At 35.9% G+C, this 22518-nt stretch overlaps 2 protein-coding genes across 8 annotated transcripts in view; one reads left to right on the top strand and one right to left on the bottom strand.

Moving 5' to 3' along the window:
• The window catches only part of LOC135209132 (malate dehydrogenase, cytoplasmic-like), a 63090-nt gene extending 53494 nt beyond the window's left edge, over positions 1-9596 (top strand). For all 6 annotated transcript variants that reach the window (XM_064241779.1, XM_064241781.1, XM_064241783.1 and 3 more), the window contains 6 exons: positions 1180-1375; positions 2657-2793; positions 3664-3819; positions 4841-5023; positions 5976-6200; positions 8718-9596. In XM_064241779.1, coding sequence (XP_064097849.1) covers positions 1180-1375; positions 2657-2793; positions 3664-3819; positions 4841-5023; positions 5976-6200; positions 8718-8816 — 996 coding nt within the window. In that variant the 3' untranslated portion in view covers positions 8817-9596. The remainder of the gene's footprint in view (positions 1-1179; positions 1376-2656; positions 2794-3663; positions 3820-4840; positions 5024-5975; positions 6201-8717) is intronic.
• A 4642-nt stretch (positions 9597-14238) lies between these two features.
• LOC135209131 (coiled-coil domain-containing protein 6-like) overlaps positions 14239-22518 on the bottom strand; it is a 64293-nt gene continuing 56013 nt past the window's right edge. For both annotated transcript variants that reach the window (XM_064241776.1, XM_064241775.1), the window contains exon 8: positions 14239-17290. In XM_064241776.1, coding sequence (XP_064097846.1) covers positions 17057-17290 — 234 coding nt within the window. In that variant the 3' untranslated portion in view covers positions 14239-17056. The remainder of the gene's footprint in view (positions 17291-22518) is intronic.

The following is a 22518-nucleotide window of genomic DNA, read 5'->3' as shown; positions in this document are numbered from 1 at the left end:
ATTCAGTTCATGTACTACTGTACTTGAAGAAATCTCCCTGTTGCACTCCATAGTTGAAGTTCTTGAGTTTTAGTAGTGTTCAAACATTGTATGTAGGTAATTAGTTTGCTCTCCCGGTAATACATGAACTTCCCATAAACCCTTACGAAAGTGCCACCTACATAGTGTCTTATGCAGCATACGTAGATGCTTCTTTGTAGCATCCGTCTGGTTTTCCCATCTGCATTTCGTAACTGTCTTGTTCCTCCACTCCCCCTGGTCTTTAACTTTGTGCCAGCCCTGTGCAAATTTAGAAATGTGACTTGGAAGTCACAATAATGAAACCTTTACCATGGACTATTACATCAACGAGCGACCCTTTGAACCTAAGTTAGTCGCAACCAGGTCTGAATTACCCTAGTGTTAATTGAGGCTCGGTCAAGTTAGTGCCCTAAAGGAATGCTGTAAGAATGTGGAATGTGCCCTTTAGCAGCTGACATCAGTATTACAGAATGTCATTGGGTTACGCTAAAAATGGCGAGATTGTAAAGAATACATTAGAAATACAGTTATAAATTAGTTTAGCATAAAAATGATTGAACGCGTTTTTAACACAAGTTACGAACGTGGTTACAGCATCTTGTGGTGCATCGTGAAAATATTAAAAGGACTAGAATTCTAAGGTCTAGGGATTAAATGAGTATTGTACTGTATTCACATAGGCACAGTAGCTAATAAGCTATGTAGTATACTAATACTATGTACAATTCAATATTTCTTACTATTTTTTTAATTAATGTGCATGTGCATAATTAATTTCAAAATTGAAAGAATGTTTATTACCAGTTTTTCCTAACCTGTCCAGAAAGACATACTTTCTCTTCTGTTGTTTAGATCCTTTTCATGTGTTATTTATTTATCCTCTCATTTCTAACATTTTAATGTATGCATGTGTGATGGTTGTCATTTAAGTAAGCAGGTTATTAGCAATAATGAGGCTGTTAGGAATATTGATGGTACGTATTGGAACTCATGAAAGGAGGCATTAGGTAGTTAATTTATTTTTCCATTCAGAACCAGCTTTTGGTGTTAATGATAATGGTAAGGTGAATATTATTGTATTACTGTATATAAAGAAGTACTGTCAAATTCTTTGGATCAATTTTTTATTTATTTGATTTTTTCTTTCTTTTTTGCCAGGCCGAACCCGTTCGTGTGTGTGTGACTGGTGCTGCCGGCCAGATTGGTTATTCCCTGGTGTACATGGTTGGCTCTGGGGCAGTGTTTGGGCCCGACACCCCTGTCATTCTTCACCTTCTCGACATCACTCCCATGATGGGGGTCCTCAATGGTGTGTGCATGGAGATTAGCGACTGTGCCCTACCTTGCGTCAGAGGTGAGTGTAGATGTGAAATTTACATCAATTTATGTAATGGTTGAAAGTTTTTTTTTTTTTTCTCTCTCTCTCTCTCTCTCTAGTAGTATATACATAGGTAGTCTTAGTGTCATAACCCATTGAAAGGTGCACATTCATATTGTGATACCCCTCTTAGAAAATTTGTAAATGTGTATGTAAACTCCAAAGATTATCATTTTAATTTTTACAATGCTTTTTTCCCCTATACATAATCACAGCAGTTATATTTTCTATTAACGATTATTTGTGTCTGGCGTGCTTATAAGCTGCACGTAGAATTGTTATTAGTCATGAGCTAGTAACTACTGTTTATATCAAAACACTCCTCTTGAGATATATTTGTAGTTGGTTTGACTGGAATATATTCTGCTCTACTCATGTTCACTTTGTTTGAAGGAAATATTTTCATACAAAGCAGGCCTTGTGCCATAATGCAAGGACTGCAGAAGCAATATATACTATTGATTGAGATATGTATACCATATTGTTGTAGTCCTATTGTCATTAAAATATCATTATTGTAAATAACACTGGTTATGTTTAGAAATTTAGAAAAAGCATCCAGTGATGGATATTTTAGGAGACCCAATCTTCTTATTGAGTATCAAAGGATTATTTTACTTAAAAGAAGTTAGGAATAATACTGCAATGCAAGCTTCCCATTGAAGCTTTTGTGTGTGTGTGTATAATTTAGATGGCAGTGATTTGAGAATTATTTTCCAAAAATTAGGTATTGAGAGGATTGACAACTTTTGCCTTGTTTAATCCAGCCCTAAGGAAAGATGGAGGGGGGCCAGTTATGGGAAAGCGTGATGTGTAACCCATGTTTAAGGTCCACAGCTGCCACTTCAAGATGAAAGATTGTGTCAGAAAGTGTGCTATTGTATGCAATGCTACAGAGGGTGCTGAAACTTTAAAAGCAATTGAAGTAGCAATCATTGAGCTTGTAAATTGAATTCACTATGATATGAGGAATGGTGGCTGGTATTAACCTCTTTATATATATATATATATATATATATATATATATATATATATATATATAGAATAATATATATATAATATAATATTATATATTAATATATATATATATAGATATATATATATTATATAAATATTATACATATATATATATATAATATATATAAATATATATATTATATAAATATAATAAATAGATAATATATAAATATAAATAAAGGTTAGAGAATATGTATCAAAATTTAAGTAAAAATAAAAGCCCTTTCCTCCTCTATCCAGATGTCATCCCTACTGATGACCCAGCTGTTGCCTTCAAGGACATCGATGCTGCCTTCCTTGTTGGAGCCATGCCCCGCAAGGAAGGTATGGAACGCAAGGACCTGTTGGCTGCTAATGTCAAGATTTTCAAGGTCCAGGTAAGTGTCGGTCCTTATAGACATCACATGATTTTAGTTTTCATGTATTGTGCTGTGCTTCTTACGTAAGATTGTCTGTTTAAAAATGGAGAGTAGTTAAATGAGTGAGGGTTTTAGTTTTTAAGAGATGGAATGGTTCTTGTAACTGAATGAAAGTTACATGGTTTTTCTTAGTTATTACCTTGTAAAGACTGTAATGCCATCTGTGCACTACTTCAGGATCTTTGCAGCATCCTTTTGGCCCCCAGCTGTAACCCCTTTCATTCATTGTATGTACTATGTATACCTCTGTCCACATTCTCTTCTTTCTAATAATTGTTTCGTCATTATTTTCAGCACAAAATAACCTTCTTGTGGTCTCTGCACTTGGCCTAAGCATCATGTTCTAATTCTAATTTCTTTGCTATTTTGCACAGATAGTAACTTAATTTTGTGTTATCTTTTTGTTAGTACCACCTTGAAAATATTCTTATGTACAAATTGATACATGCTGTATGTTTCAGACTAAATTTTTGTCTAGAGTAAGGTGTATTTGGGCATTGTTTATCTTTGGTTAGGAATTTTATGTGTTAATTAATTTTGATGTTTCACTCCCCTGCTTTTCTAAATGGTTTATATAGGATGTTTATCATTTGGAGGTACAAATTGACAAATTTTGACTAGTATATTAAGACTGGGTGGTATTTTTGCAGTGTGTATCCTCAGTAAGGGTTATTTATTTTGTCTAAAAGTTTGTTGTTTGATCTTTTGTAATATGATCTGACTATACCTTGGTTTAATGTTTTACATTTGTCCAATTGATAATCTGCAGGTAATTTTGTAATAGAGGATTTATTTTTTGTATTTTTATTTATTTATTTTTTTCTATAGGGTCAAGCTTTGGACCAGCACGCCAAGAAGTCTGTCAAGGTTTTGGTTGTTGGCAATCCAGCCAACACCAATGCCCTCATCTGCGCTAAATATGCTCCTTCTATTCCCCGCGAAAACTTCTCCGCTATGACTCGTCTTGACCAAAACAGAGCCCAGGTATGAAAGTGATTTATACTCTGCTCCAAATTTGAAGATTTTGTAACATTGACAATATGTGGGTTGTAAATGCACAAAATATTAAAGTATATTAGTTAAGCATATCATTGAAGGACACAGAAATATATCATAAAATTAAACACCTCCAAATCATTGATGACTTAGATATGTACAATAAAGTTAACGGCTTTGGAAACACCTGCAAATTATAAATGATTACTTACTCGGGCTGAAAGTAAACATATGTCGTAAGTTGGTACAGTATCGACTTCTTTAATAACTTTGCACAGTTATATTGAGGACATGAAGTAACAGTTCTAGCTTTGGATGATTGAAAGATATTTTTATATCTCAGGCCATTTGTGTTTAAAATATTTATCATGACATTAATGAAAATCCTATATTTCAACATCTTGCACCCAAAGATCAGCGTTTTATTTTCTTTTATTATATAGCAGGAATCAATGGAGTTTAGTGTACCTTGCTGGTGTTAGCTTAAATTCAGACGAGTAACCACTTTTAAGTATGTCTTATTAGTGAATGGTGTAGTGCATAAGTGGAGAAAACTAAACTTTACCAAAGCTTATTTTAATTTCTTTAGGTTTTCCAACTCTAAGACAGGCTTGCTCGCAACCAGCAATTTTTAGATATTTTACACGAGAACCCCGTCATAAGGGCTGATAAAAACTTTACTGTAGCACCTCCACTTACAAACACTTGGAAAGTCTAAGAAAGAAGGACTTTATTTTGTAGGCTACACTTCATTATTTATTAGATATCTTACAGCTTACCCAAACTAACTTGTTCTTGACATTTAACATTTGGTTTAAGAGATTTATTTATAAATATCACACAATCACACAATATTGTACCAAGTAGGTACAATATTATGTGATATTCACTAGGTTTTGTTACAAATAAGTTGCCATTTCACAACTGTTTTTTTTCTCAAATCTTAGTTGTGGTGATTTTGTTATTTAAACTAGTATACGTTTTTGAACAATGATATTGTGTTCCGCAGGCCCAGATTGCCAACAGGCTGGGCATCCCCATCACTGACGTGAAGAATGTCATCATCTGGGGCAACCATTCCTCCACCCAGTTCCCCGATGTCCGTCATGGAACTGCCACCATCAACGGACAAGGTGTTCCCATCTTTGATGCCATCAAGGATGATGCTTGGCTTAAGGGAGAGTTCATCACTGTAAGTCTTAGGCCTGTTCTCTAGCAAGTATTTTATTTCGATGGTACAGTCATTTGTCATCTACTTGTTCCTGTTATTAAGCTTTCAACTAGAGTTGAATATATGCCTATGCTAGGAACTTTTTTGTAGTCTGCATGTATATATATATTCTCTGCACTCATTTTAGAGTAAACTATGATAGGGGAAGCAGGTTGTGACCCACTTGCTGTAGTGTAAAAGTAGGGGATGGTGTAGAGGTTTGGCCAAACCAGGACTGAGCAGTTCAACTTTTTTAAGTATGCAAATATTATTATGAAATAGTAACCTTATCAGAGATTTATAATACTCAACTTTCATATACACTTTGCTGACATGATTATTTTTGTATATTTTTTTAGTTCTATTAAAGATTCATTGTTTGTAGTAATGTTCATATAGTTTGTTGCTACTCCTGTACACAAAATTTGTTTCTAAGTACAGGTCGTTAAATGGACAGTAATTGGATGCATTAAGTGAAATAGGAAATATGGATATCCTGCTGAGTCTCATCCTAGCATAAATGTTTTAGTTATGATAGGGAAAATTGGATCAAGACAGCTAGTAGTCAGGCAATAGAAGAGAAACAGTAATAGGACAATAGCGGTGCAACTGTGTGCCAGAAAACGCTGCAAAAACTCTTACTGGGTGTGCAAGGTAACTACGAAGTGTAGATAGACAGTCTTCTTTATGATAATTTGTTATTCAATGATGCTACATGCTTAGTCCTCTGTGCTAGGAAGGAGCACCCAGATAGATAGTTTGCTGCCACTTTCAGCTGAAGTTAACTATTCAAGTAATTTCTCAAAATCATTTGACTGGCTCTGTGGTGGAAGTTCAAGAACTTGGATCATTGACATGGTTGACCTTAGTAACTCTGAAATGATAATAATAATGTGTACTTCCAGACTTTTTCTGATCTTATCAATATTTACAGACTGTTCAAAAGCGTGGTGGTGCCGTTATCGCAGCTCGCAAACTGTCTTCTGCCATGTCGGCTGCTAAGGCTGCATGCGACCACATGCAGAGTATCTGGCAGGGAACTCCCAATGGAACCTTTGTTTCCATGGGTGTGTTTTCTGATGGATCTTACAATACCCCAGAGGGAGTAATGTATTCTTTCCCTGTCACTATTAAGGACAAGAAGTGGACAATTGTGAAGGTAAGTTGACTGCTCAGAAGGTAAACGGTTGAAAGTGCAGCATTTTTCATTTGAAGGCGAGTACTCTGCTGGAGTAATCCTTCACTGTTTTTGGATTAGTCAATTTCATTTAGCCCAAGGATATTTCATGAGTGTGTATGCTCTAATCCTCACAACAATTGGCTTTTTATCAGTTACTCAGCTAAATGTAATTTTGTTCAGTCACTAGGTCAGCAGTTGAATACTTCATGGTCTTCACACTACCAATCTCTACTTGTAATAGATAGTGCCTCAGCTCATATTCCACTACTTGGGAGTCTACATGGGGCTGTGAATTACTTTTAAATTACAGGCTCCATGAACTAATTTAGTTGAATGTGTACACTTGTTTTCCTGGTTGGAAGTAATCACAATTATAAGCAGGGACGTGCAGAGAACTTTTTCAGGGCAGGTGCTCAAGTGAAAAAAAGGGCAAAAATATAGAAATGAATGAGGCTAAATATATATCGGCTCAATATTCTTTCAAATTTATCTAAACTAGTCATTAATAATTCAAGAAAGAGATAAATATGACTGATATCATAGGTACCAGTGGGCTAATGTTTTATATGAACATAAAATCTACAGTACTGACTACCAGTAGAACTAGGAAATTTAACAAAAGAAAAATTATAATTATTACTTTTACATAAATGACTGCAAGAAAAGCAATCTGTATGATCAATACACTTGGCTAATAACCAGACCTTATCATTTTATATTTATAAGAGATCCCTTCGGTGTGCCATTTCTTTGAATATGCTGATAACTTCACTGTTGTTGATTGTGATATCCTTTTCAACTGCTAGCAACAAAGGATCAGATAACCTCTCCTCACTGGACAAGCTGCGTAGCTTTGTCTTCAAGCTTGAGTTTGGAGAAGGTCCTTTCCACTGTTCCAGTTGTGATGGGTAGAGTGGCATAAATTGTTGAGAGTAAACGCATAAGTGGCAATATCTCCTGGACATTGTTTTCTTCCATCAGGTTGAGCATTGTAGCTGCAGTGTTCTGTGGCAGGCAAGGAGATGAGGAATAGAAGATCTTTAATTCCAACCGTAGCTTGTCTACTTCTTCTAACTCATAAAACTGGCATAATGTTTGCAATGACTTGAATGCCTATTCATTCACAGATTTTTTCACCATCCAGTTGGGTATTGTTGATTTAAAAATCGAAAACTAGGTAAATATCACGTGCAGCTCAAGAACTTAATTGGACACATTATGCAACAAATGAAATGAAACACAAGCTGTATGTGTCTCATTCAGTAGGTTAATGGCCACCTACAATGAATCATACCGGTACCTGTACCGTTCGACGTTCCAGTCCACATTACTGTGGCCCCGTTCCTATTTTCCTCTCCAAATCTATTAATTTACTCGACTCTCTTGGTCCACTGTCTCTCTCCCTCTTTTTGTTATTACACTTTTTATAGCTAAAAAAGGAGTCAAAGCCTTAATACAGAGGCAATACCAGTTAAAATAACTAGGAAAGCTTACCTGGCCTGTTGTCAGTCTAGCTCAGCTGAGCTTGCCTTGGCCCCAGTGTTACCATGAGACATATAGTCAGCTGATCTTTGGTGACCCAGTGTTGCCAAGATATAATACCCATACAAATAATAATAATAATAATAATAATAATAATAATAATAATAATAATAATAATACACCAGAGTTGAAGAGAAAGAGAGGGAAAAAATGGACAAGTATCAAGATCTGAAAATAGAAATAAGAAGGATATGGGATATGCCAGTGGAAATCGTACCCATAATCATAGGAGCACTAGGCACGATCCCAAGATCCTTGAAAAGGAACCTAGAAAAACTTGAGGCTGAAGTAGCTCCAGGACTCATGCAGAAGAGTGTGATCCTAGAAACGGCACACATAGAAAGAAAAGTGATGAACTCCTAAGGAGGCAGGATGCAACCCGGAACCCCACACTATAAATACCACCCAGTCGAATTGGAGGACTGTGATAGAGCAAAAAAAAATAATAATAATAATAATAATAATAATAATAATAATAATATTATTATTATTATTATTATTATTATTATTATTATTATTATTGACACAGATAGGCGGCGGGCCTATAATACATCCCTCTCAAAAGGGCACTTTTAATACAGTAGCAAAAGGGGCAGGTGCTTGGGCACCCCTAGCACCCCCCCTCTGCACGTCCCTGATTATAAGTCTTCCCTGTGTACTGATATTTAGATTTCTACAGCACTTTGCAAATTTGTAAAAAAGCACTATATATACAGTAAGGGTCTTTTTCTTTCTTCCTTGTTTTACCCGTTAATAAATAATTTACAGGTAGTTTCCTTTTTCATTTGATGTTTGAGTCACTAAAGTTCAAAAGTTTTTGTATATAATCTCTCCTCTTTATTCTTATGGTTTCTCAATATTATTGTTAGCATCCATCCCTACCAATGAAAGCTTATGTTACCACATGCTGCTTGTACTCTTAGCAGAAAGTTCTTATCAAAATGTGTTTTACAGGACCTCCCAATTGATGACTTCTCACGTGAAAAGATGGACCTGTCAGCTAAGGAACTGTGCGAGGAAAGAGACGATGCCATTGCTGCTTGCCAGGGCTAGGAAGTCGCAGCAGCTAAGCCCAGGCTCTGAGAGACACCAGTCATGTACACACACAAGAAAAAGGCTTTGCTTAATAGACAAACACAGTACTAAATGATTTACCTGATGATGGAGATTATTTAGAGTATATTTTTAAGCAGCAGGACTGATTATTGAATCAAAAGTATCATTTTGACATTTGTGAGTGGGTGTTCACTAAGCACACAGGTTGCAAAAGCACCAAGTGTCCAGTATCCCAGGAAGGGTTTGCAAATGCATGTACAATGAAATTCCATAAGTATTTTATTGTTTTGTAAATAGTTAAGCCTCCATCATCAAGCTCCAGCATGAAAACTACTACTAAAGAGGAAAAGATCATCATATTGGACACCAAGTTCCAAATTAGTGTCGAGGATTTCTGAAGTATGGTCAACCTCATTATCAGTAATTTGGTATCCAAGGCATTTAGTTGATTAATGATTTTATCTGTATGAAGGTATAGTATGTACATACATGGATTTGAAACTCCCCACCCTTTTTCAGTAACATGTCTCTTAGTCTCATCCTGTGTTTAGTTGCACCGAAGTCGAAACGTTCCTTTATACCCTGGACCCTGAAGAGGGGACATTTAATTTATAAAAAATATTTTTCTATAGTTTGAGTGGTTCATTTGTGTATATGGGCATTGCAGGGCCATTGTGATATAAGTAAAGTTTTGTTAACGAAATTTAGCACTGTTGTTGTTTGTTTGGCAAAGGACGCCATGGAAATGTGGCGAGACCCAATAAAATGATAGTTTGATTTGGCTTTACATTATTTAAATATTAAGTAGTTCACTGAGAGGAAAAACAATTCTTGGAAAAGAATTTGATTTCCTTCTTGTAAACTGTTCCTTTTGTGCATAATTATTCCTCGGCACTTGCTGCTCACAGCTTTTGCAACTTAGTAGCATGTGGTTGTGCCATAAGCCAGTACACTGCTAAGATATATAAGAAAGACCAAGCTACCAAGTCACTCAACTGTTGATTCGTAGGGTGTGTGAGCAGAAGAAAGATGCACAGGTAGTTGCCACTGCATTATACCAGTGGGTATTGTGACATTCTGCATGGGTTTTTGAGAACTCATGTTGTAGAGGTGTGTAGTCAAAGGATTGAGCTCATGCAGATGAGGGATTAGTGTGAAAGGTTCCTGCACTACAACAATACTGCTGGGTGTGTCACATACATGCAATCATGCAGAACTTTGGTATGTGGTCCAGTAATTGATTTGACAGTTCCATACACTTTTCGTACCAGTGCAGGTAAGTGTATCTAACAAGGCTGAATCTGTTTGGACAAAAGGGTTCTTCGCATCCCGAGAGAATTGGGTTCATTCGTGCTGGATGATCTTGGGAAATTGACCACTGCTCTTTTGTTGAACACATCCTGTTGGCAGAGCAACACTACAGAATTTGGTGCAGAGCAAAGATGGTCATTTTGACCACTGTGCTTGCTGGTCGTTTCAATAAAATGTTTCATCTGCAAATCAACAATCCCTTACTGTGTACATTTTAAGCATGCTACTTCCCATGGTGAGGATGCTAAGATGACTATCCTGGAGAAACTATGCCAAAGAAGAAAAAAATTAAATTCCTTTGGATGAATAAGCTTGCCACTTTTATTTGCCATTTGGACCAAAGGGCAACTTTTAGACAGTTTGTTCTAATATAATGCTATCCTCCCAACAAGTCTTGGCCGAGTAGTCTGGCACAGTGGAAAGGATCAAGTCCTGGGTTTCTCTTTACACTGCTCAAGAAATAAACTGCTCAAGAAATAAATCGAGCACCTGTGGAGAGGTGGTGTTCTGAAAGCCAGAACACCTCGACACTGGAATTTTGGCAAATGAGCCCTGTCTTGAGGGAAGGAAATACTATTACACTATGTCAAACTCTGGTAATCAACATGGGCTCAAAACCTACCTTGCAAAACATCTTCCAGAGTGCTTGGCTTTATGCCTAAACTACAGATTCCATTCCAACACCTTCCAGCAGAATAAATTGATATTGCCAGATGTGAATAGGCGGTCACTGGTACATGACCATGATATTCTTGAACCTTAGGTTACCTTACCAAAGTAAGTGGAAAAAAATAAATTAATCCATCCATTTCTGAAAACAGAATTATGCTAGATATGCCACTCATTACTGGATCAACATCTAAACTATTCAGAAACTGTAACAGTATTCACTATTTGAGCATGTTCAATTTCCTGATGCCTTGATACAACTGCCTTCTTTTCTATGCAGAGCAATGAAATAGATTTTGAAATGACAGAATTTTAACTGTTGAAGGGGCCTTGTATACCACCACAAGTCAGTTTCTCGTTGGACAAGTCTGTTACGTGCCCAACTACCAATCTCAGGGTCCAGGTTTGATTCCCAGCTCTGCAAACACGAAATCAGACAAATTTATTTCTGGTGATAGAAATTAATTTCTCGGTGTGGTTCGGATCCCATTACAAGCTGTAGGTCCCATTGCTAAGTAACCAATTGGTTCCTGGCCACATAGAGCTGTGTATCAGGTCAGTGGTCTTGTTATACTAAGATATACTTTACCATGTGAGTCAATATGAACTGGTTATTGAACATTATGTACCCAATATTCATGGTATTTTTACTTGACATATGAAAATCAGGTCTTGAATTTAGGTCTGGTTAAAATCAACCTCAGCATTTTAAATTTCCTCGTGCTGGTACGTACATTGTTATCTATATTGAAAATAGTTGAGAATTGTAACTGCTTTCCACACCTAAAGTCAAATACTTTTAATAATGTAATCACTATTTGGACCAAATAATAGCCCTCTATGCAACACTACAAACTTGTGTCCTACTTAGTGAACTTATGCAGGGCACTTCTGATTCTTGATCTACACTCCGAAAAATCTAGGTTGTTGGCCAACATGGAACTTACTTCAGTGAACTTAACTAATGCCACAGCCAAATAGATGGGCCATATTCAAAATAAGTTTTTCATCCCTACTGTACTGTACTGTGCTACATTTTAACGTTTGATGTAATCTTTTTAAACGTGGGCACTCTGGTCGCATTTACCAAATAAACTTCTTTAATCAAGATACCAAATACAAATCATGGAATGATAAAAACTAAATTCATATATGCAGCATTAAAGATTGCTGCAAACAAAAGATGGAAAACCGAAAGTCATTTGTTTAGTTTAAATCAGAAAAAAAAACCGAGTACATACTTGTATTTTCAAATTGAAGTTAATGAAATTAAGTGAAGGAGTCCCATGTGGGTCAGAAGAAATTAAGCCCAAATTGAAGTGATAAACATGCAGTCACTGACAATGGAATAATGAAATTTAGTTACCGACACAAAGGAGGAATCACAGTAGCCAAATGGTGTTAAGCGGCATCACTGCTCAGAAAGATAAAACCACTATTAAAACAAGTAAAAGTCATGAAACACTATAAACATCATCAGAATGGAGAAACTGTAACAGTTAAATGAATTAATTTAATGTCCACTTCTCTGTTATCAGTGTTTCACGCTAAGGATAAGGCCCCACCAAATCCGTCGCGGCGCATCGCGTGAGTCCAACACGGGTATCCATCTATGAGCGTGTCCGTCTTCTGCAAGAGTGGCCCAACCAGACAAACGAGTGACGGTTACAAAACGGACCGTTCAAACTTCAGCAGCACTTCCCGTCATGAAGGGAACGCGCGAGGTTTTGTTCTGACTCGTTGCTGTCAACCAAATTAAAGGCGTTGAACAGTAGGAAATCTGGACTCATGACATAAATTGAGAACGAGGAAAGGGTGGAGAATATGCAACTTTCTTAAGTTACAACAGCGTCCAGACAAGTTTTTTTTCAATATTGTCGGATGCCGCCAAAAACCTTTGACTTAATTCATGAATCTCAATTACAGAAGATCAAGAAACTTGTAGTAACTCCGAGGGAAGGATTACTGATTTCGAAATTTGTAAAGTTGTACTATATTTTATTTAATACAGAAATTAAGATACGTAGATTGCGTGTGTCTGTGTGTAAACTGAACACTTTGATACAGTAACTTCTGAAACAAAGGTATTTACATAAATGTATCCATTAGAATATAATAAAAAACTACATGAATCCTTCATCATAACCACACATCATCACATTTGATTATAACTCAAAGTTGGGCAGGTGGTTCAAATGCAGGTGGTTGTAGGTCTACCTCAATTTCTTCCTACATGTGGACCCCAGCTCAGAGACGCGCGTCCATATGTGGCTAAAAAGAAAACTTTTTGTTCCTTGTGCGTCCAGTCCGGCAACACACTTGACGCCGCGCACACTCATGCGCCGTGTGGGGCCACTCGTATTTGAACTATGACAGTTGATCGAAACGCACAAAACGCTTAGCCGTGTTGGACGGACGCGATGCGCCGCGACGGATTCGGTGGGGGCTTAGCCTTTTACTCTGCCATCGCAAGTCCTACAAAGGTCAGAATACCTCTGCAGACAACAAAGCCACAGGGAAGAATGACACCCTGTGGGAATTCAGAATTTTCAAGACGTAGCTAGGAAAACCCCAGCAGGAAATACAGCTATCTGTGATTAATTGATGAAAACTTGTTTATTTATTTTTTATTTCGATGTTGTGATAGGGGACTTAACCCTAACCTTCCAATGAAAAACATATAAAATTATATAAAAAGACAAAAAGAAATATTACAGCACAAATGATACAGCACAGAAGGTGGGAGGCCATATGAAATGGAGAAAAATTGATGAAAGTAATAATTAAAACATCCTTGGATATACAATGGAAGCAAGGTGTTAAGCTGACAATATTTTCACGAAACATTAGGCCCTAGACCTAGGATTACCATTGAGTTACGGCCTTTACAATGGCTCACCTTCACCATCTCTAGCTGCTGGGTCAAGTGCTTTATACTTCACCCATCCTTCACAAGTTGTGTCTGGAATACTACGTCTCCTTTGGACCAACTGGATTAATTCTTGCTTTTTATCCATTCCGTCTTGTCTGTTCTTACCTCATTGCTCTATCTGTTCTTCAACTACTGTACTAAATTTTTGCCAATTTCAGAACATCCCCTTTGAGCAAGGTCTCTAAATTCCTCTGACAAGTTCTCTAAATCTAGAAAGGTGGTTATATTTTCCTGCAAAATTACTTCATAATTAAAATATCGTCAGGAAAGCATGAACACCAAATAGCAAAATATAATACAAGTAACATTAAGTCATGATGAAATTTTTATTCTTCATTCAGGAGCGAATCCTTCGGGTCAACTAGACAGGTCCTGTCATCCAGCAGAAATACAGGTAGTACTTATAAAGATTACAATAACCTATAAGACTGAGTACTAAACATTTTGAAGAATCCTAATGAACACACAAACTTCTTCAAAGGAAATAACCGCAATGACACGATGTGAGTTTTCATAAAAATATATTGTAAAATCATTTAAGCTTAAGTTCACAGACAAACAAAGAGAAAGACAAATTTGATTATTACTACAAGCATTCAGTCAGTATGGTTTCCAAGATAAACCTTGCTTTTTTTTTGTTGTATTTTTTAAAGGAGTGTAAAAATATGATACATGAATCTTAAAAAAGCAAAAAATTATGAAAGTGGATAGATATCAGTGCGTTGCTGCCACCCAGAGCTCTAACATTTGTCAAAGCCAAGGCAGAAAAACTTTGTACACATGTTAGCTCACATTTTTTTTTTTTTAATCTTCGTCAATTGTAATGTGAAATTCATACTTACCTTTAACAACATTACTCATCATTGACATCTCAAATTGAAGTTCTATTTTTTAATTGGTCACTTCCTAACAGGATCTGGATGACAATCTCAACTTACATAAAACATAAGTATCACATAATGACAAGGTCAATGACTCTACGAAGTATCACTGAAATTGGTGCTGATGAATAATTACAGTTCTACAACTCATCAAATGGTGATGGACAGCAAGGGAAATAAGATTTGTTGAAAGAACTAAAGATGACCAATCAGGTCCATTCCTTGATGACCAAATAACTGGATATCTACTTGAAGTGACTGAGAAAATATAAAACATATAGTATGGGTGAAAGCATTGCTTGCAGTGAAAATACATCAAAATGTTTACTGCACTTTTTTCTATATATATATAGATATATATTATGTATATATATATATACCTGTATATCCCATGGCTCCAGTAACACCCAGATAGAGCATGTTTACCACATCTCGGAAAAAGCAGAGTTCAATAAATTCATACACGACACAATAGAAATACATCTGGCCTGGAACTTAAGCTGCCACTAATAACCAGTTTCTCTGCACACCGGAAGTGTTGCAGGAGATTAAATATCTACGGAAATTCCGAGCAGTGTGGAACATGACCTCTACGTGGAGGGCTTTCAGACTTGTCCATGGTAGGCTTGCTAGCAAATTATGCAGTTCCCAAAGATTCGTAGCCCTAAAACCCTTTTCCTATATAATTTAACAGACAACCATGAAACAAAAACAAAAATTCAGCTTTTGCATCATTTTTCAAATTGACGTTTATGTACTCATAGTGCATATACTAGTTGATATAGTCACACTAAAATAAACAAGTTTCTCTCACACAAGTGCCTTTCCAGATATGACTCTAGAGACTTCCAGAATATAATTCTAACAGAACTAAACTCCTCCTTACTTGTGTTGCATCCGATAATCCCCTGAAACCAGTAAGTGTGTATACGTGTTATGCATATTGCATACATAAGACCAGGTATGTACAGCGAATATATTATGAAGAAAATGGTACGGATCACTAGCAGACCTTCTTTCCATTACCTTGTACAGTAATGCTTGGCACCACCAACACACATACAGAAGCTAAGGTTACTTGTTACTTGGATTCACCCAGTCAACAACAGAAGTGGCTACTTTCAAGATATCTCAAAAACATGCAAAGCGAGTCTTCTCTCAAAATAATCCTCAGTTTTACCTATCTTTTTTTTTCTCTCTCTCAAGAATTAGAGGAAATGAAAGGAACCTATTACAGCTGATAACTACTCGCTAAAAGCATTATGCTTCCATTACCGTGAGTTTCCAACATAAACTTGAAATGTGCTAATGTATTACAATGAAAAGACATGTCCTGCCTTTCATTAAGCATAAATAATCTTGACGTACAGCGCCAGTGTTGCATAGTACAACATTCAAGATGGAATCCACTTAAAATCAGCACAGAGTTGATCACTCAAAAAACACTATGAGATGGCACCTGATTTAAGGCTCATATACCATTAAACGTACTAGCTAGCATAATACGTAAGGTTAGAACTGAACAATACAAAAACTGCAACTTCACTGGATACATGAAAATTGCAGCAAGATGCCTAAACTAACTTAGAAAATGAAAAATATATATATATATATATATATATTGTATTCTTCAAGGCCTGTTTAGACTGCTCATCATCTACTGTTTAAGTGTCATGGGTTGAGCTATAGTAAAGAGCTATCTATCAAGAAATAAAGCTTCTGAAATTTACCCATACAATTCATGATCTTTAGCTCTTGGCTATGCTAGAATTTGACCACAACTCCTCCTAGACTCTTGCTATAGTACAACCCACAGATATGGCATATGGATATCAAGTGCTAGTTGCTTAACTGCATGACACATTAATACCACTGTTATCACAATCAAAAGAGGAGGCAGAGTCTAACTCGAAGTTTAGACATGCCTCCTCATCATTAAATTACGACTTGTCTACATACTTTTCCACGGTTACGATACATCATACAGAAATAGGTCAATATCATCATCTCAAATATATCACAAGTGAGCCCATTTCAGATTTCCAAAAAAATCTGTGAAGTAAATAAGAGTACCATAGTGCATGCCAGAAATTTTAACCATATCCACCATTCACGGTCTACAACAACATCTGGGCAAAACCACTGTATCATTAACAATAATTATTACCAATATCCTTAATTGTGGTGTGCACTTCCACATGCAGGAATCAACGTTTCAGTCTTAGTAACAAACGTACTATTTCATGTTTCCCCCACCGTATTTGCAACACCACTGTATCACATTCACCACAACAAATCCAAAAGTATAACAGGAAAAAAAGAACCAAACTTCCATGTCTGTTGAGGACACAAAGAATGCCCAGGATTAGCAACCACCTTAGGAGCTCCACTAGCCACCCACCATCATATCAACAAACAAACCTCTTCCTCTCCCAACTCCTGAATCAGTTGCGACTGACATCCATTGGAGAGGGAGGGGCCACTGGGTGGGGGGAGGGGGGAGCAGGAACTAGAGGTGGGTGATGAGCAGGATTTGAGTTAGTCGTTCCATGTGAACTGGAAGATGTTGGAAGGTGCGGTGGAGCTGAAGGAGTGGCCAACAGTGATGAGCTGCTGGGAGGAGGAGCGATGGGCTTCACGAATCGTTCCTGTGACGTACGAGTACCATGTCTCTGGAACTGCAAATAAAAATAGTAAAATTAATAGGATCTGCTGGCTTTCTTAAAAGAAGCAACAAAAATAATTGTTTGTGTCACAATACATGAAAACTTTTAACTCTTATCGTAGAGGAAAACGATGCTACAAAATTCACAAAAACTATCTACAAAAATATATCTACGTAGATATGAAACATGGAAACAAGTATGTACATAATTAATTCTATAAAAGATTAGACTTACTGGTACACTAACAGAAATTTCCAAATATATACTACCTATCAATAGATAGTACTGTACTTCTACCAAAAACATAAAAATAACACCTTGCTGAAAGCTCACTTGACAATGTAGCAATGAAAAAATTGAAATCTTATTTCCAAATTAAATAATTTAAAACTTAAAAAGAACAATTTGTCATTTGCCAAACCGAAAAAGTGCTCTATTCTTGGTGTGTTCCCATACAGACATCCCACCTACAGTGTGCCTTGCATGACACTGTAGATGATACTCACGGCTCTTAGGAACACTCACTCTTAGGCCCGTAAGTGCTGCAGTGCTTTTTGCCTTTTATTTTTCATCCATTCCCTTTACTCTCTTCTTCCTTCATTTTACCTTGTGCCATTTTCAATTCCCGTTCAAGAGCTTCATAACAATTCAACAATTCTTCTTTATTGTTCAATCTCCTTCAAGAATGTATTTACTAATAACTATTCTTTACTGTAACATGACTCTCCAAGACCTTGGCAATCTAGAACTTCCAAACTTCAAATATCATCTACCATATATTTACGTGTATAAGACAACGTTTAGATAAGACCAGGTAAAAAATTATGGCAAATTATCATGAATTTTTCTCTTATCTGTAGTAAAAGAAGACTGCTAAATTGCAAAACCATCTGTGTATACGTAGTAGGTTACATTTTGGTTACCTTATATAATCGCGTTTTGAAGACCTAATTTTGAAGCTAATTTTAAGGAGGTTACATCACACATATATATAATTAGTGTATGTAATACATCCACATTAGTTTCATAACATAAAATGCAAACAAAACGAAAATGCATCTTTCCATGGATCTTTTAAAAGCTATGCTTTCTTTCACTGTATCCAACAATATTGTATGTACAGTATTCTCATGTTACTATTGTTTTATAAAATAAGCAATCATGTACCATTTGCACTGTGTATAATTTCGTGAACTGGGACAACAATGACATTCCAGAATTTTTGTTTTGGGATCAATTTCTGTTTAAAGATAACCATGGGGGTGAAAGTTTGGCCATGTCTGCCATGCACATTAAAACAACAATGAAATGTGAGAAAGCTTCATTGGTGAGGCAAAATTCTCCATGATTTCTCACAACTTATACAAACCTACAAGATCACACACACTAAGCACACCCACAGAAAAGATTACTCTCTATCTCTTTAAAGCCAGTTTAGTTTGCTCTTCTCCCTATCTACTCTTTTCTATCTTTTCTGTTATTATTATTATTATTATTATTATAAAGGATTACTTTATCCAGGCTCAGAGGTCTGAATAAACTAATAAGTTTCTATCTGATTGCTTATAGCTGTACATATTTACACAACGAGTATACTGTTACTAACGATACATTTTTCATTCACTTTGACTTCAACTTATTTAACTAGTAGAAGATGGGATAAAGAGATGGTGGCAAAGAGGTTAGTCTAATGTATGATGATTACTGTACATAATTATTGTTCATATGACTGAAATGTTGTGAACAGTTGTATATGTAATTCCAAATTGTGTTATTTCACCAAAATGATAATTAATTTTTAATGAAAAATTAACAAAACCTTATCTTAAATGTTATTACTACCGTAATACACTCCTATTAAAACTTTGAAAGGATACCAAAAGATAGATAATGTTGCTGTGAGCGGGACCATAATTCAATGTTTACATTTTGTCAGCTGGCTGGCCTCACATAGATAAAGGTTGATTCCCGTGATTGATTGATTGCGAGTTATCTGGCGTCAGAATTTATTTCAGTGACATGGAATTATTCCTCAAATTGGTTATTTAATATGAAAATATGCTAATAATATATAAAGTAAAAATAGTTTTATTACATTTACGCTCTGTCGCCAATCACAAACAACAATACAATAATGTACAATAATTATTGTTCTTATGACTGCACTGTTCGGAAAAGTTATTTACCACCAAATTGGTAATGAATTCTTAATGAAAAATTAACATTACATTACCCTAAATATTACTACTACTGTAATTACACTATTACTAAAATTTCTGAAAGATTACCAAAAGATAAGAGTTTCTGGGAGCTCAACCGTGACTGATTTCATTGATATGGAATTATTTCTCAAATATACCAATAATATATAAGGTAACAATGGTTTTATTGTCTTTATTAGAAGTTTATATAATAATGTGAATTTTTTTGGGGATGTCTGTGGTTATTGCAACGAGGTCTAGTTTAGCCTACCTATAAACATCACTTAGAATTTAGGGTTTGATTTTTAGAATGGTAGTAAAAGACAACACCCAATTTTTAGGGGTGAATTTTAGGATTTCAAAAGTCGTCTTATTTGCGGAAATATACGGTACATCTTCCCATCTGTAATAGTTTTTGGAAAACAGTTCCTCCAAGAATTAAGCCAAAACTTGTGCCCGGAGCTCAAAGTTACTCCATTTGGGGATTCATGTCCAGGCACCAGGTCTTTGAGAACAAGTACGTTAGAAACTGAAAGAGGTGGAGTTGGTGAAAAGATATGCTCTTCGCAGAAAGTCAAGCAAGTAGGCCCAACGAATAGGTCAGTAAATCAATACACTTTGTTAGTCAATGGACTTTCAATTTAGGCCATGTAATTCATCTGGAAAAATAATCACTTGAAGCATGTAACAATACAACTTCACTACTGATTCTATGTAATCATCATCATCAAAGTTTTTTTGTACTTCATCTGTCTTACATTCAACCTATTCTCCCTTCTGGTCGAGGTAAGGTCTTCATCTTCAACTTTCTTCCATCTGTTTGAGGTATAACTTTAGTTATTTTCTGGCGATTCATGTGAAATCTTCATAACGACTGTCTAATGCCATGCTTTCTCTTTAACCAATTAATCTACATATTGTAATTGAAAAAACACAGTAACTGTACTTCCCAAAATTCTTACATTTATTAGTCTTGATTTCTAATTGAAAGCTGCCCATACAATGCATATTACTGTTTTTTAACCAATCTGTACCACATATACATTTACTTCATTATAAGCACCAAGTATCACTCTTAGTACAAAGATGCAACTTATTTTCTAATGGCCCAGTATCCAAACTCAATTTAGGGCCACTTTGGCACTGCCCCAAATCACTAGTTTTCAATAACTTTCACTAGCTGTCATCATCATTATTGCCACTGCTTGTAAGTCTTATAAAAATTGCAACACTAATTTAGAAAGAAATTCATCATTGCTATAGCTTTTTCTGACTTGTACTGCTGTTTCTGTGATTACTATAAATTGAAAAAGAAACCCACAAAATTATTGGGTATAATGTGTTTACTACTTTTAAATATTTACATTTTATTTTACTCAACACCCGAGTACTTTCAGGCCCTATCTGGGGCCCTTTTTCAAGATATGTGTGGATTCTCAGCCTGGGTCAAGGCCCAGCAGGCTGACAACCTACACATCTCTTGAATAGGGCCACAGATAGGGCCTGAAAGTACTCGAGTGTTGAGTAAAATAAAATGTAAATATAAGTGAACACGTTATACACAGTAATTTTGTGGTTTTCTTTTTCAGTCTTCAGAAGAAAACAGTGTTGTTTCTGTTTGGTTTATTACTATAAATGTGCTTATTGACACCATTTTATTTTCCTACATCTTTTTCCTCTTTCACACAGGGTATTCTATTTTGGGAAAGATACAAGTTAATGGACTCTCAAGACTTGTTTCACAAGACTGTTTGCTCACTCTGAATATTATTTTTCTGGTCGCTTTCAAAACCAACCAGAAACCGGCACTTTCATTCGTCAGAAAAGTACGTTTTACTTTTCTATATATTTTCTGATTACTTTTCTACATAACTTGTTAATGCATCCCACCAACAAAACAACTTTATTTGACTCAGGGTTAACCTATCCCCAACAACGTGGCTCAAGGCACAACCAAAGCAGTGACAGTGAACAAAAACATCTCTTGTTCACTTGCAGTCAAGGACACCAGGTGCAATGTAGCACAACAAAGACTAACTAGGCATCCACTTTACAGCTGAGAATACCTCAAGTTCCAACAACAAACATCAGCCCTTACAATGGAAAACATAAGACTTGTGAAATAAATTAGTCCACAAACAAGGTAACTAAACAAAGTAACTAACCACTGAACCATTCATTATACCTGGCATTTAACATGGACAAACACATACAATCACCAATTGTTAGCGCATGGGATATTTTCCACTATGAAATGTTACATCATGAAACAAGAATGTGGGCAGGGAAAATTTGGAACAATTCGCAAATCCACTCGTCGCTGATACCCCTCTGAAACAATGAGGTAGAATTGAAGTGAATCAAAGCCGACACACCACACAAATAAGAAAACCGCACCCGAGGCAAGGCACGCCAATCAAAACCGTAACAACTAGCATGAAGAGGAGAATGAGTTGAAAGATACAGTTAAGCACACAGACCTATTCAGCATGCAGTAGATGAAAAGATCTGAACACTAAGGAAAAAAATACCTTAAACTACGAAGTACACAAAATAAAAATACTTCCAACATCTCTAAGTAGTACCAAACCAACAGCCAAATTGCAAAATGGTTAAAAGCTTCCCTCATCAAAAGAAACTAAAACAAAAACCATCAAACTACTGTGACATCCAACTGTACTGTTAAGTGTTTCACAATCATCCTAGGATCAAAACACACTTCCTTCATTTATAATACGAAAGAGGGCTAAAGAATTGGACAATATTTGCAATAAGTAAATGGAATACTGTTAAGATTTCCATACATATTAAAATTACATATGTTAAAAAATGGTACAATAAAAAGATTAACATTCGCAAAGTTAATGATTAATGGGAAAATAAAAATTCAATATTAAAAAGGCAAAGTAAGAAGAAAATACAGGCCACGAAATATGTAATCACACAAAAAGCCAAAACATTATAAAGAAAGACGATTACTGTATTTTGTTAATTCACAATTTAGCCACAGCAGTGCTAATTATGGCCCCAGGCTGATTA

The sequence above is a fragment of the Macrobrachium nipponense genome, chromosome 37 (genome assembly GCF_015104395.2).
Source record: "Macrobrachium nipponense isolate FS-2020 chromosome 37, ASM1510439v2, whole genome shotgun sequence".
NCBI classification, from domain to species: Eukaryota; Metazoa; Arthropoda; class Malacostraca; order Decapoda; family Palaemonidae; genus Macrobrachium; species Macrobrachium nipponense.
This window is presented reverse-complemented; position numbering and strand designations above follow the sequence as displayed.